Source organism: Drosophila simulans, chromosome 2R (genome assembly GCF_016746395.2).
Source record: "Drosophila simulans strain w501 chromosome 2R, Prin_Dsim_3.1, whole genome shotgun sequence".
NCBI lineage: Eukaryota > Metazoa > Arthropoda > Insecta > Diptera > Drosophilidae > Drosophila > Drosophila simulans.
The window spans coordinates 13657909-13672422 of record NC_052521.2 but is presented as its reverse complement, the minus strand read 5'-3'; the positions used below and the strand labels follow the sequence as shown (position 1 = coordinate 13672422).

At 45.8% G+C, this 14514-nt stretch overlaps 3 protein-coding genes across 5 annotated transcripts in view; 2 read left to right on the top strand and 1 right to left on the bottom strand.

The window, feature by feature from the left end:
* Positions 1-14514, bottom strand: part of LOC6734768 (semaphorin-2A) — a 44257-nt gene that overhangs the window by 4426 nt on the left and 25317 nt on the right. For 2 of the 3 annotated variants that reach the window (XM_039292897.2, XR_005543765.2), the window contains exons 3-10: positions 6004-6091; positions 4675-4726; positions 3661-3729; positions 3281-3391; positions 2822-2959; positions 2276-2408; positions 1817-2173; positions 507-735 (exon numbers count right to left, since the gene is read on the bottom strand). In XM_039292897.2, coding sequence (XP_039148831.1) covers positions 507-735; positions 1817-2173; positions 2276-2408; positions 2822-2959; positions 3281-3391; positions 3661-3729; positions 4675-4726; positions 6004-6091 — 1177 coding nt within the window. The remainder of the gene's footprint in view (positions 1-506; positions 736-1816; positions 2174-2275; positions 2409-2821; positions 2960-3280; positions 3392-3660; positions 3730-4674; positions 4727-6003; positions 6092-14514) is intronic. The other variant, XR_006541659.1, reaches the window with a different exon arrangement.
* On the top strand, positions 7109-9168 carry LOC6734770 (NADP-dependent malic enzyme). Its single transcript, XM_002081737.4, has 4 exons — positions 7109-7335; positions 7389-8588; positions 8646-8940; positions 9002-9168. The coding sequence occupies exons 1-4, from the start codon at positions 7165-7167 to the stop codon at positions 9166-9168; spliced, it is 1833 nt and encodes a 610-aa protein (XP_002081773.1). The 5' UTR covers positions 7109-7164.
* On the top strand, positions 9255-11580 carry LOC6734769 (NADP-dependent malic enzyme). Its single transcript, XM_002081736.4, has 4 exons — positions 9255-9401; positions 9463-10659; positions 10727-11021; positions 11098-11580. Exons 1-4 carry the CDS (start codon positions 9255-9257, stop codon positions 11259-11261), a joined length of 1803 nt encoding a protein of 600 aa, XP_002081772.2. The 3' UTR covers positions 11262-11580.

Below are 14514 nucleotides of genomic sequence, written 5' to 3'. Positions count from 1 at the left end.
GGCAGCGTCAGTGGAAAGCGCTTAGCTGAAAACACATCCTGCGGCACTTTGTTCACAAGTTCCGGCCAAGACAAAACATTTTTCGCTGCCAGAACAACTGACAGCACACAGCCAGCCCAGGATGCTGTGCACTGAGAGAAAAAACAAATGGAGTTTCAACATTTCGAGCTAAATAAATCAAGCGGAAGCTCAGTATCTTTCTAAGTATCTTTTAGGTCATTTTGAATTTTTAACTTTTATACTTTGGATAAATAAGCAAGGCAATAACTTTATTCAATTTTTGTAAAATGTTAAGCCTTACAGGCTCATGCTTCTTATGAGCAAATTATTATCAATTTTTTATTGAATTGATTTATTTTTGCTGTCAGTGCACACATACATACATTGGTCGGACGAATGTCAACAAGGATACGGAGTAGCCGTGCTCCTGGCTCCTTGCCAGACCGACCGACAGTCAACTGGCAACTGGCTGGCTGGCGGCGCTAATGAATACAGTTCTCACTTACTTGTCCACCACCAGCTTGGTGAGTATGACGTCCCGCTTGAAGAAGACCGGATTGCCAAATTCATGATCGACCGCCTTGTCCATTAGCGGATGTTTGCGAATGAAATTCAGCACGGAGTCCGGCAGCGTGGCGGTGTCGTTGTGGCAAGTGCCAGGACGTGGCTCCGGCACTTTGGAGTTCAGAACGGGCAGCCAGGCGCTGTTCGAGGTGGCCTGCTCCTTGAATTTGCCTGGATGGGGAGGGGAATATACGGAGGGTGGAGATGGGCGCATCAGTACGAAGTTGAGTGCCGGAGAATGCTGCTCTTAATTTATGTGTGTCAGTACTGCGCGCCAGCTGATTTGTGGCACTCGCACTCGCAGTCGGTAAATAAAAAATACAATTTAAGAGACACGAACAGTGCTTTAATGTTCGTGCAACAACGTGGCAATCGGATTGTAATATTTAACAACTTTTTCTGCCACACATACGAAACCAAGCTTTTTTTATAAACTTTCTTAGCTATAAAAACATGAGTATTTGATATATTATAGATAGCCCATTTACATGCATAAAATCAAAAAGAAATCGTTTTTCCTACAGTTGACATTTTTTCGTTCAATCTCGCAGTGTTTCCCTGTGAATATTTGCATATTATTATTTTCAGATTCCCGCAAGAGCATGATTACGCGGCAAGCATGGAATACAATTTAAGAATCACATTCTGGCCTTCGAGAGCGGGTCCATAATCGTTTGTGGCCATAATTAATTGCTGTGGCTCCACATTTTTTTTTATCACACTCGCCGCTGTCTGTGCAACATGCCCGCAAACTTTTCGTAATGAATTTTAAGTGTATGCCAGATTTTTTGCACCACTTTGCCCGGTGGCAGTGTCTGTGTGGCAGGATCTGTCTGCCCGATTGTCTGCCTGTCAGTCTTGGCACCGCTCCACACTTGCAGCCAGAGCCCGACTTTATGGTGTTAATGAACTTTCCGGGGGCAAGTTGGGCTGGGCAGAGAGTGTTGACTGTACTCATTACTTGGACCGGAGGTCCTGCAGTTAAAGAAATTCAGCTGCCAGGCTGTTTCCATGAAAGAAGTGGGCGACGGTGGGCGTTTGCGACTGCCACCATCAATTCAATGCGCACCATTTAACGCTCAAATTCCAGGGAAAAGGCCTCCACCTGTACGCGTAATTCCATCCGCATCCGTCGCCGGAGAAAAGGAATCCCCCCGAAGAATTATGGACACTGCAATAAATCACACGAGCATCCCACACACCCCACACACACACACACAGACACCGACCTATATCTACAGTGAATACTCACCGTCGAAGGCCGCATTGATGTCCCGGATGTCGTAGCTGCACACAGCCGATCCAATCAGACCATTCGTATTCGTTGTGAACGTGGCATAGAACTTGGTATCGTCCGTTGGCATCTTGTAGACGGATTGTATCTCGTTGAAGTAGAAGGGAAATTCGCTGGAGATGCTGCAGTTCATCCGCGCCTTCAGATACGTGGCCCAATTCTGGCTGATCATGTACTTGCCACCGCGGTCGTTCTTGCACACCCGAGCCACGCGGGAGTAGACGGCTTTTCCGCAATTTATGTACTCAACGGCATGTTCGCGGAAGAAGAAGTACACAAATTCACCAATCTCAAAGGAGCCAACGAAGTTGGGCTCTGAAAATGAAGCGAATAATGTGTGAGATTTGTTACATGTTATTTGGATCTCACAGATTTAAAAGTACTCTTAGCAATATATGATTTGTGGCCACTACTTACTGTCCAACAGCTTGGAGTCGTACTTCACGGTTCTCTTGAAGTTGGCCTCCTTGCGTCCATTCGTCAGGTTGTACAGGTCCGAGCGGAATATGACGGAATCCGCTTTGGTGAACTCGGCATTTGTGCCGGCGTACTGCATTTTGGGTTAAAGCGGGGGGAGAGAAATGACACAGACATTGTTAGCAAGGGGGCAACTGTTGATAAGGCTCGAACATCACGCATACGCCCAGTAAGCCAGGGCACGCACGCACACAATTACGCATAAAGTGTACGCACGTGCCTCCCTCTCTGAGTGAACTCATCTGCTCATGTGTATGTGTGTGCCTTGTGCTCTAATTTAATTTGAGCTGCTTTATTGCTGCCTTTCTCTGTTTTTGCCGTCTTTAAAATTTTCTTGCCTCGTCCCAAACACAACTTTGCCAACTTCCTTCGTCTTTGGGCCCCGCTTTACTTTTGTAATTTTATTACAATTGACATTTTTCTTTTTATTTGCGCCTTCCTTTATCCGTACTTTTATTCCACTTCCGCTTTTCGGGTCGAACTTACCAGGGCGGGCAGGCCGAAGGGATTTCCGTTCTCCACATAGACGGCGGTTGAGTTGTCAGCAGGATCGTAGGGACACTTGCCAATGCCCAGGCCAATGCCGGGCACGTACTGGGATCTGGGTAAATGTGTTAAGTTTGCCTGCGGGTCAAATGAGGCGGTGGTTCAGTAGCGGGTGGGTTAGGGAGAGAGAGAGAGAAAACAAACGAACGAAAAGCGCATTAGTTGACTTTAATTTTGGTCGCCCGCTGGGCTGAAATGAACTTCAAAAACTTGACTGACATTCACAATTAGGCACATTGATGAAGTCGCTGGAGAACCCCTTTTTCCTACATCGCGAAAAAAGGATTTTTAATTTATGCCAAAGGACTCAGAATGCCCTCAAGGTTTGAAATTCATTTCTTGACTATTAAAGCAGTCTTTAAAAATGGGACATTTTAGCCATCTTTACTGTGTACTTACGTTTATTACGTAATCCTTGGGATTGTGGGCGTTGGTCCCGCAAACATATAGCTTCTGGCCATTGAAGTTCATCGGCTGGATAACCCTTATGTGATTTCGGCATTCCACCTTCTTGTCAAGCGCCAGAAAATGCAATTGCATTCGATTTGTAGTTTTTTTTTCGTTTTGTTTTGTGTAATTGTAATAAATGTTAGAAAATAATAGCCGTAAGGAAATCATATGGTGGTTTTTGTGGGTTTGTGGTTTTCGAAATGCAAATGGAAATAAAGTGGGCAGGACGGTGGCATGAGTTAAGTTCACAAATTCGTTGATATCGGTAGAAAATTTTGCACATGCTTTGAAAGGATTTTAATGGTTATAGAAATTGACGACCCACTCACCTCCCGTTTTCCCTTGGACACACAATTCAGGATATCCGATCCGGTGGGCTCCAGTATGAGGACATCGCGCTGGAAGCATGAGAAATGGCATTCGGTTTAAATTTATGTTGGCCAAGTTTATTGAAAGCGTGCTGGAATGCGTCCCCGGCAATGGAGCATGTTCAACCGAGAGCACGCGCCACAATTTTTTGGTATACCCGCATGTCGCGTTTTCATCCCGATTGTATTGTGTATGTGGCTCACGTTGGACATTTGTTTATTTAATTCGATTCGTTCTTCCTTTTTTATTTATTTTTTTTTTTTTTTGGTCGGCACTTGAATCGACAAGGAATCTGCTTTCGGTGTTTGTATTGCTGCACATACTTTTGCCTAAGTGAAAGCCACAAATCAATGGCGGGGGAGCAAAAGCCATCGACTGACAATTTTTATGCTTGACATATAGACACAATATCCGGTGGCTCTGTGGATGCACTTTCCACTTTTATTTCCACTTGCCCCAAGTGTCAGTTCCTTTTGGCCGGCGTATAAGGTCTAAGTGCTGGGAATCGACTTGAAATGGCCCTCCTTTTTGCCCGCCGCTCGCCCAGAAGTCAGCACAAATAATTGCTGTTAAAAGCATTTGCTACGTCTCAGGAGGTGGCGATAGTGCACTGGGCTCCATCCTGGACTGCAGCTTCCAAGGACGCAAAAAAAAGCGGCGGAAAACGGTTGAACGGACAGAGGCGGATATTGATAGTTGAAGATGGAATCATTAAAGAGCAATTGCGAGCTGTCAGTGACAAGTTGGTCACTCAGAAATGCAAAGGGTGGGTTTCAAGGCGTTTCTTCTTTTATCTCCCATCAATGGCCCGTGAATTTATCGATTTTAATATCCAAATGTAAGCAGGCTAAGTAAGTGTTCATTTATGGAAAAGTTTCTTTACTACGAAAAAATTGACTACTTTTGTAGCAAGATTTCCATTTAGCTCCACATTTTAAATATGTATATTTTTAGTTAAATGCAGCATTTCTTACCTCACAAATCGATTGACTGATGTTGCGCAGATTGAGCCGAAATATGCGATCCCTGGAAGAGAAGGGGGAATTAGCATGGTAAAGAGGAAAACTTTGTCATCCCCCGGCACTCGAGTTAATCCCCGAGTCGTGCCCCCTCATGCGATAAGTTAATGCCACACCAGTTGCCAGTTGCCAGCTGTCTGGCCCCGGTAAACTTCAGCTCATTGACATTTTTTCTGTGCCCGTCTCTGTGTTCTTCTGGCTTGAAAAATCGTTGTCAGCCGCACACACCTGCTGTGCACTGAGCTGTCAGGGGGCCTGCCAGCGTACTTATTGCAGTCAGTGTGCCCTGATTGATTGATACGTCGAATGTGGCAATATTGCCTGCCACACAGACAGAACACAACTGAAAAGAACAGAACGGAACTTTAAGCGGCCCAACGGCGGCCCATCTCTCGCCATTTTCCGGCCACTCGAAACTTTTGTGGCGCCGTGGAAAACAAAAGGAAAACGCAAAGGGGCAGCGGCGGTCTAAAGTGTGTTTTATGTAGTTACTGGCAGAGTTTTTGGTAGCTTTCCCTCGACAACTGCGAGACCATTAATCTTCATTTCCCTGCCGGCTCTAGGAGCCCCACAATCGCTGACGAGAGCCGCCAGCTGTGGTTGCGTGGGGTCGTCGTCGTTGCTGGATTGCCGGTGGTTCGCCGGTTCGCCGGTTCGTTGGGATCGGTGCCTCTCAAGTCAAGTGGTAATTTTGGTTACTTTGTTTTCCCGCTTTTAGGCGCACCCCGCTCCATCCGCATATTCCTTGCGTTTTTCCGAAACTCCTCTCCCGGCAGCCGCAAAACTGTGAAAATGCGGCCGTGTTCAACTTGCCGCAGACAAATGAGCAGACGGGTGCGCTCCCTGTCAAATTGCAGAGCCCAGAACCTTCAGACTTTGCCCCCTCGTCGGTGGCATTAATTCATAATTATGTATGCCGACAGTGTGGCCAAGAGCTTGCTGGAAAAATGAAATATGCAGCCCCCAAATGCGTTCGGGTTGCCAAGTAGGGAGCCACATGCTGCCCCAAGCGGAACTTTCTAATTGTCTGCAACCGGAAAAGAAAGTTTCCCCAAATTATGGCATATTTCTCAACATTAAAAAGGTCTCACTAAGCCCTAAATATTTATTGCGGCCAGCTGAAAACTATTTGTGTTAATAATACATGAACTTGTTTCAAGGTAAATAGCTTACAACTGAAAACAAAGTGTAACTTTCAAATTAATTTTCATTTTAAATGTTCTTTCGGGTTGATAAATATTTCATATATTTTCGAGTTTCCCAAAAAACTCTAGATGTACTTACATGGCACCCACATACAGCGCATTGTTGCGCTCATCCATGTAGAAAGTCTTGTAGTGCAGCGGCCCGCAACTGAAGTCCTGCACATGTTCTGCAAAAGATGAGGAAAGAGACGATATTGAGTATACGCAGCGTGTACATTGTACATTGATTAACAAAAGTTGAGACAGTTAATTAAAGCCTAATGAAACTGTCAGCAGCAGTTGGATGGGCCAGAAAAGCGAAATGAACTAATTAAACTATTATAATTTCGGCTCAACAAACACAAAGTTAATTTATGGGGGCCTGAGTAAATACAACAGAGCATAAGGACACGGCTCCTCGTCCTCATTCTCATCCATGTCCTTGCACATTTGACACTGACAGTGTCACGTACTCCAGCCAGCGATGTCACGTGCTCAAAGCCGGAGCTTGGACCCCAAAAAAAAGAAGAAAAAAAAAACAAACACAAGTCGAAAAAGTTGCACCGCTGTCAATGTCATTAACAAAAGATTGAGGCATTTAGCTGAAATTTTTACGACATTAAGTTGTCAACTAATTTGGCACAATTAGTGAAACAACAAGAACACAGTGCACACAAACAAACCCAGTGAGACACACAAACAGAGAGGCATACACTCTCTCTCACACACACACACAATCATTAGGACAAAGGAAAGGACAGTGGGCAAGGACAAGTTTTTATTTTTGGGCCAAAGCCCGAGCAAATCCTTTGATGGCCGCGCTAAGAGTCATTTGTGCTGACTTGGCCCGCTCCTTTGTCCTTCGGCCTCTCGCTCTGGTCATTGACAACCCTAATGGCCGGCCAACAACAATAGCAGTTACAAAAGTGATTTCCATAATAATGCATAATGAGTGATAGATACGGAACTGCCTGTGACCTCATGCAAATTAGCCCTGTGTCGCTTTTTTGGCACAATTTTCCCCGAAATAGCCAGGAGTTTTGTTATGTTTTGTTTTTTGTTTCCTAAACACAAATTATTCCATTACTTTTAATGGCTGTTTTATCTGGTGTATCTGCTGCTTTAAGAAGGTCACATCTAAAGAATTAAAATTAATTATTGCCATAGCTAAAAATACCAAAAGCGGCTGTGAATCAAAAATCATTTAATTTTCTAAAACTAAACTACCTGTAATTTTATTAAATTTGTAGTCCCTTTCAAGATGAGTCTCTTCAGGTTATTGAACTTTGGCATTACACGAGGAACATCGATGTCGAAGACACATCAATCAAATTGCGAGTGTAGTCCCAATTTAATTAAAATTCGTCCGTCCTCATCCCACGACACAATCCGAGTTCCCATAGAGGTGGTGTTTTCCGACAAGTGCAATAAGGTAATTTATGCTGAGTTCCATGCTGACTAAGTCATGACAATAGCTTCTGATAGGCCTTGGCCTTCACTTTGGAGGAACGCCAGCGTTTGTGTATCCATGGACTCATGCCGGCCTGCGTGCGAACCTACGATGAGCAGATGCTGGCCATCGAGTCCAACTTTCACTCCTTCGAATCGAATGTGAGCAGATATCGCTATTTGAGGGCACTGCGCCAGGGTTACGAGAGGCTGTACTTTCAATTCGTGTCGAAGAACGTTAACGCGGTGCTGCCCATTATCTACACGCCCACTGTGGGCTTGGCCTGCACGGTGTACGGCATGCTGTACCGTGGCATGACCGGGATTCACATTACCAAGCATGATCGAGGACACATGAAGCAGATCCTGTCCAACTGGCCGATGCGGAGATCGGTGAAAGCCATCTGTGTGACCGACGGCCAACGTATCCTGGGATTGGGTGACCTGGGAGCCAATGGCATGGGCATAGCCGTGGGAAAAATGGAACTGTACACAGCCCTGGCCGGAATTCCGCCGAGCATGTTGTTGCCAATTTGCCTGGATGTGGGCACAAATAACAAAGCGCTCCACGAGGATCCCTTGTACATCGGTCTAAGGGATGAGCGCCTAAAGGGCGATGAGTACGTGTGCTTTGTGGATGAGTTCATGGAGGCAGTGGTATCCACCTTTGGAGATCAAACGCTCATCCACTTTGAGGATTTTGCGACACCCAATGCATTTATGTTTCTGAATAGGTATCAGAATTGCTACTGCCATTTCAATGACGACATTCAGGGCACTGCCGCTGTGGGCTTGGGTGGATTGCTTGGCATCCAGAGGATCACCAAGAAACCGCTGGAGGAGCATGTCATTCTCTTCGCCGGAGCGGGAAGCGCTGCCATGGGCATCGCCTATTTGCTTAAGATGGAGCTGATGTCCAGGGGTCTCTCCGAGGCTGATGCTGCCAAAAACATATATTTTTACGATCAAGACGGTGTATTGACCACAACCAGGAAGAGCATACCGGACATTCTGTGCGTTTTCGCCAAGAACATGAAGGAAACCAAGTCCCTGGAGACGTTGGTCGAGCAAGTGAAGCCCTCAATTATTATGGGTGCCACCTCGGCACCAGGACTTTTCTCAGAGAAAATAATACGCACGATGGCGGCGAGTCACGAGCGTCCTGGCATCTTTGCCTTCTCCAATCCCACCATCAAATCTGAGTGCACTGCCGAACAGGCCTACAAATTCTCAGATGTAAGTGTTCCAAATACTTGCGGAGTATCTCCCATTTTATTTTCGGCATTTGTCTAGGGAAAGGCTATATTTTCGGCCGGATCTCCTTTCCCGCCCGTGGAGTTCAATGGCAAGAGGCTAACTCCTGGTCAAGCTAACAACTGTTTTGCTTTTCCCGCTTTGGTTTTGGCCACCATGACCGTTTTGGCCACTCGAATGCCAGACGAGATATTCCTTTTAGCCGCCCACGAGCTCGCTGAGTTCCCAACAAATGAGGAGATACAGAGTGGACGTATCTATCCCCTGGTGAAGCAGGCCAATGAAGTGGCCTACAAAATAGGCGTGAAAGTGGCCAAGTATCTGATAGAAAACGGTGAGAGCCTACACTTACATATAATCCATTTTATTAATATCTTTTTAATTGGTTAATTAAGGTTATGCTAAGCGCACTTTGGAGCCAGAAGATGTTGAGGAGTATATCGAAAAGAATAGCTATAAGCTGACCTATGGCAGTTCGCTGGCTGAGACTTGGGCGTATCCAAAGATGAAGCCGCATCCAAGTACAGCGGGCCATGAGAATAAAGATCAAAAGAAAAAGTAGGCGTTTCGGTGAAAATTTAACATCTCAAAATTCCCAAATGAAAAGGTATCCATAAAAAATTCGGAGTTGCAAAAAAAATTTTAGCCATGGAATTTCGCCGGTTGCATCCATTGCTGCGCCTTGCATCCCGTCCTCATTTGGGTTCTTGCAGGCGGGCCAGCGTCTATGATGACGAAATGGATCAAATAACAAGACCTGACTGGCATGTTGTTATGAATGGAAAGTATAATAAGGTGGGTAAGGATCCCTATGCCATGAAATGCCCAAAACTAATTGTATATATATGCCTTCTAGGGCCTTGCGTTCACCATTAAGGAACGGCAACGTCTGGGCATCATGGGATTGATGCCCTGCTCCGTGCGCTCAATGGATGACCAGATGAATGCCGCCCTGACGAATTTTGAGGCCAGACCCACCGATATCGCCCGATTTACATACTTGAGCGCTGTCCACCATCGACACCGGCGACTGTACTACCGGTTTATCAAGGAGAACATCGAGAAATCGCTACCCATTGTTTATACACCAACGGTGGGCGATGTGGTGGCCACCTATGGACTGAACTTCCAGCAGGCCATCAGCCTGTTCATCAGCATTCACGACAAGGGCCACATCCGGGATCTCATGCACAACTGGGTGGACGAGGGCGTTAAGGCCATCTGTGTGACGGATGGCGGAAGGGTCCTGGGTCTCGGGGACATGGGTGCCAATGCGATGGGCATTAGTTTGGGCAAAATGATCCTGTATACGGCTTTGGGAAGCATTCCGCCGAGCACACTAATGCCCGTTTGCCTGGACGTGGGTACCGATAATCAGGCCCTACTGCAGGATCCCCTTTATGTTGGATCACGAATACCGCGAGTTACGGGACCGGAGTACGATGAACTGGTGGATGAATTTATGGAGTCGGCGGTTAAATGCTTCGGAAACAACACATTTATCCACTTTGAGGACTTTGCAACTCCAAATGCCTTGAGGTTCTTGGAAAAATACCAGTACAAGTACTGTTGCTTCAACGATGATATCCAGGGAACGGGAGCCACTGGTCTGGCCGCGTTCATCAATGTGGAACGCATCACTGGCCGTAAATTGGAGGACACCGTATTCCTCTTCGTGGGAGCTGGGAGTGCGGCATTGGGTATCGCCAATATGCTGGAAATGGAACTGGAGGTACGCGGTATTCCTGCCGAGGAGGCAACCAAAAACATCTACCTAATGGATGTCAATGGTATTTTGACCCCGGAGTCACCTAATCCACCGGAGATGGGTAAAATATTTATAAAGCCCATGGAGCCCATGAAGGATATTATGACCGTGCTGGAGAAACTTAAGCCATCCGTACTTGTTGGAGCCACTGGCGTGGGTGGAATTTTCAACGAAGAAGTACTGAAAACCATGGCAAAAAATCACGAACGTCCTGCAGTTTTTCCGCTCTCGAATCCAACTGCCAACTCGGAATGCACCGCCGAACAGGCCTTCACACACACTGAGGTTAGATTGAGTATCTGAGGGGTATGTCCTTTAATTATGCAAGACCTATGCTTTGTATTTCATACAGGGTCGCGTGCTCTTCGGCTCCGGATCGCCCTTTCCACCAGTGGTCATCAATGGCAAAAGATATCGCCCCGCCCAGGCCAACAACTGTCTGACTTTTCCGGGCATCGCATTGGCCGCCATTACGGCCAAGGCGCGATATCTGCCAAACGAAGTATTTTCCGTAGTGTCGCACGAGCTGGCCAGGAATACACCTCAGGAACTGCTCGACGAGGGCACTCTGTTTCCGCCCATCAGGGATGCAAACAGAGTGGCCTTCAATGTGGGCGTTGCCATGACTCAGTATCTAATTGATAATGGTAAGATATCTTTGGTCCGACAAACTGCGCCTAAATGTCCTTACTTATCATCTGATTGTTAACTGTGCTCTCGCAGATCTTTCAAATATTTACCCAAAGCCCGATGATGTCTGTGAGTTTGTCAAGAGAAGTCTGTATAGTTTCGATTACAGAAACTCCCTGCCAACTACTTGGGATTATCCCGAGGAACCGCCAGCGCCGAAACCCAAACCCAAACCCAAATCGAAGCCGAAGGAATAAAGCACGAAGTGAACTTGGCCGGGATTCATTTTTATCAAACACTTTTGACCTGATTCTCAGCCGAGAAAGGAGCCCTGCGTGTAATTAGTTGCAGATGCAAGCGTACAAAGACCTACATACACAAAGACATATACAAGCTGGCACGATAAATGCCCGACATTTTAACGTTATTATTGTCCTGTCAACGGGAAGCCAGTTGACATGCTCGTGCGCCTGTGTGTGTGTTTGTGTATCCAGCTGATTTGCATATAAAATAGGACGAAATGTCTGCTCACCAAAAATGTCAATCAATTTCTTAGCCTCCTTTGCGCTCCTTTTAGACATTTTTTCTCCTTTTTTTGGTGGGTATGGGGGGGAGTGATGGGGGGCAGGACGAGAGAACGTGCATGCATTAAAAAGCAATTGGTGTTAAAAGAGCAGTCAGGCGGCAGTCGCACGTTGTCTGCCTGTCTATCAGTTTGGCATTGGCATGTGCCCCACCCATTCCTTTGGCTCCTCCTCGATTCTCCCTACGAGCGGAGAGCTTTTCCTCGGGAAACGTGCCCCTAGCCGCCGCTTTCCCCATGCAAAGAAGCCCCGGGAAAAAGTGGAAGCAACAGAAATGCGAAATCATTTCCCTCGACTGACAGCTGTCAAAATATTTGCTCTCTGTCGATGGCTGCGTGGCTTCTGCCGCTGCGTGTGTCCTTGTCCTCTGTAAATTTCATTTTAATATTCATTACTTCACACTTAACACTCGGCAAAGGAAATCCCTGTTGACCACATTCGACTCTTTAATCGATGGCAGCGGGAAAACTTAAGGCTAAAACGAGATCTTGAGGCGTCGGTCGGTTTCGTTACGGTTAGCCTGGCTTATGGAATTTAATTGGCCATAAAAATGTATGCGGCTTGTTGAACGTGGCAAGCTGTAGCCGTAAATCGTAAATTTCCCTCCTGCCAGTTTTCCGCATCGATTTACGCCCCACGATAGGGCTCTAAATTTAAATGCCAGCGGCAAAGGTTAAGGGTTTTCCTGCTTTTTTTTCCCCCCCTCAACTCTGGGATAAAGATTATATGATGCGTCAGCATATAAATTATAGGGCAGATAAGCCAGATAAAAGGCAGCTAAACAAAGTCAGTTAAAGGGAAACTTAAGGTTTTTATGTTTTATGTTTATAAGCACGTTTAACTCGGTTATAAAATGACAAATAAATTGCAAAAGGCAATGAATAATATTTGATATCGAGAGATTTACAGCTGAACAACAAGATAAATATTTATTTGCCATGCTTTCATTGTAATCATTGACCTCAAAATATTTGCTTGGCTTTTCCTGATAAGTGCAAACCTAGTTTAGTTCAATAAACGTTTTCAATGCCTTTCTTTGCGGTTAATTGAAGGTTTTTTCTTTGCTCAGTCCTCTATTTGAATTGGTTTTGCCTAAACCTCAGTGTTATCTATCTGGCCAAGACTAAGACCCAAATGGGTCAAAGCCGAGGCCAGAAGTTGGGGGCCAAAGCTCACTTGACTGTGCTCAGTCGATAAGTAGCCCCAATAAACACAAAAGTCTACTCAGCTCGGCCTCTGTTGCTTTTCGCCGACCGCTACTTCATCTTTTTGAAGATTTTCATTTATCTGCTGGCCAAGATAAAACAGGCAGGCAGGCCAGAAATAAAAGTAAGGCAAGAAAAAAAATCGGCAGAAAGCACAACAAAAAATGGGAAGAGAAAGCGGCACTTAAATCCATTTAAGCGAATTTTTCAAGCATTAAATTTGCGTTTACGTTACGTATACTTAACTTCCAATGGCAACGGCAAATGGTGGGGTGGCAAGGATGCAAGGTGTGGGGGAGGGGATGCTGGGGCAAGGACGAAGGACGAAAGTCTGAGCCTGGCAGCAGGTAAATGAAAAATTTGCCTCCATTTTCGTGGTGCGCGGGGTCCAAATGTATTTTGCATCATTTGTCTTAGCCAGGCCAAGGATCTCCTTTCCTATCTCACCCACACCCACACACACACCTTCATACATAAGCACATACATACGCAGAAAACACCTGCCTTTATGCATATGGTCACAGTTTTCGGTCCAACTTCTGTTTCACACTACCCATATGAAAATTGTGGTCGTACTTTTCCCCCTCACACACGCACACACAGTGAAACGTTTTGTTTGGCTGCGACTTCCATTGTTGTGTTTTGCGGCCATGTAAATGCCCTGCCACGCCCACCTCCCGCCCACGCCCCGTGACGCCGCCGCATTGTTGTTGTTCTTGTGAAGCATTTTTTCTTATCTCCACTTTGCATGCCGCACACTGTTTTGCCTCCGTTTCCTTTTCTCTTTTTTTCCAGACGAACTGAGTCAGCACTTAATTTTTATTTGATTCTGTCTCAGTTGCGTTGCGGTTGCTTGACTTGGCTTCACTGTACCACGCTACACTTCACTTCACTCCACCGTAGATGGAAGCCGAGTGGCAGGCAGTGCGTAATTTTTTATGGCGTTAATTTAACAATGATTGGCTTTTCAACAGCCGAAAGGAAATGAAATCTGTGCTGCTATGTCAGTTGTTTTCTGCTCTTGAGACAAATGAAATATTCGTCTTATTTACGTTGGAGAAAGAACTAGCATTCTTCTTCAAAGGCACAATAATCATCAGGAAGTACGTTAAATTTCATTCGTGTGCATTATGTAGTTTTGTGGATCCGGAAATGTAAAGCTCGGAGTCGTGGCCATGCATCAAGCTTATCTCGCTTCCAGCAGCAGAAACTGTCGCACAAATCTCGAAGCCATTTGCCAATGTCCTGGCCACAGCACCTGCATCCTGGCTACATATAAATATGTGTTCGATATTTAACAGCTTCCAGTCGAATGCGCCGGCCAAGCAGACTGCGACTGCCGGCGGAGGAGTAGAAGGCGATCCCGGAGTCGCCGATGCAGACGAGACATATGTATGCAAAGTGAACTGCCGCCGCTGTTGGCCAGGCTTAAATTTGGCTCAGGCTTTAGGGCAAGTTTGTGCACAGAACTCGCCCAAAGGCCACGAACAAATAGCAGAAGCACTGAGCGAAAAAGTGTAGCAAATTAAGTGAATTTGCCTATTAGTAGTTGTAAGGTATTATACTTTCTGGCATCATTTTGTTTGAGTGTTCAGCTAGCACACATATTTTTCTGTTTTTGGTTAAGCAGCCATGCTTAATAAGCTTACCAAATTTGTGGCAACCAAAATAAACAATACAATTACCACGTAAGTTGCATGCCACATTAATGCTACTGCACT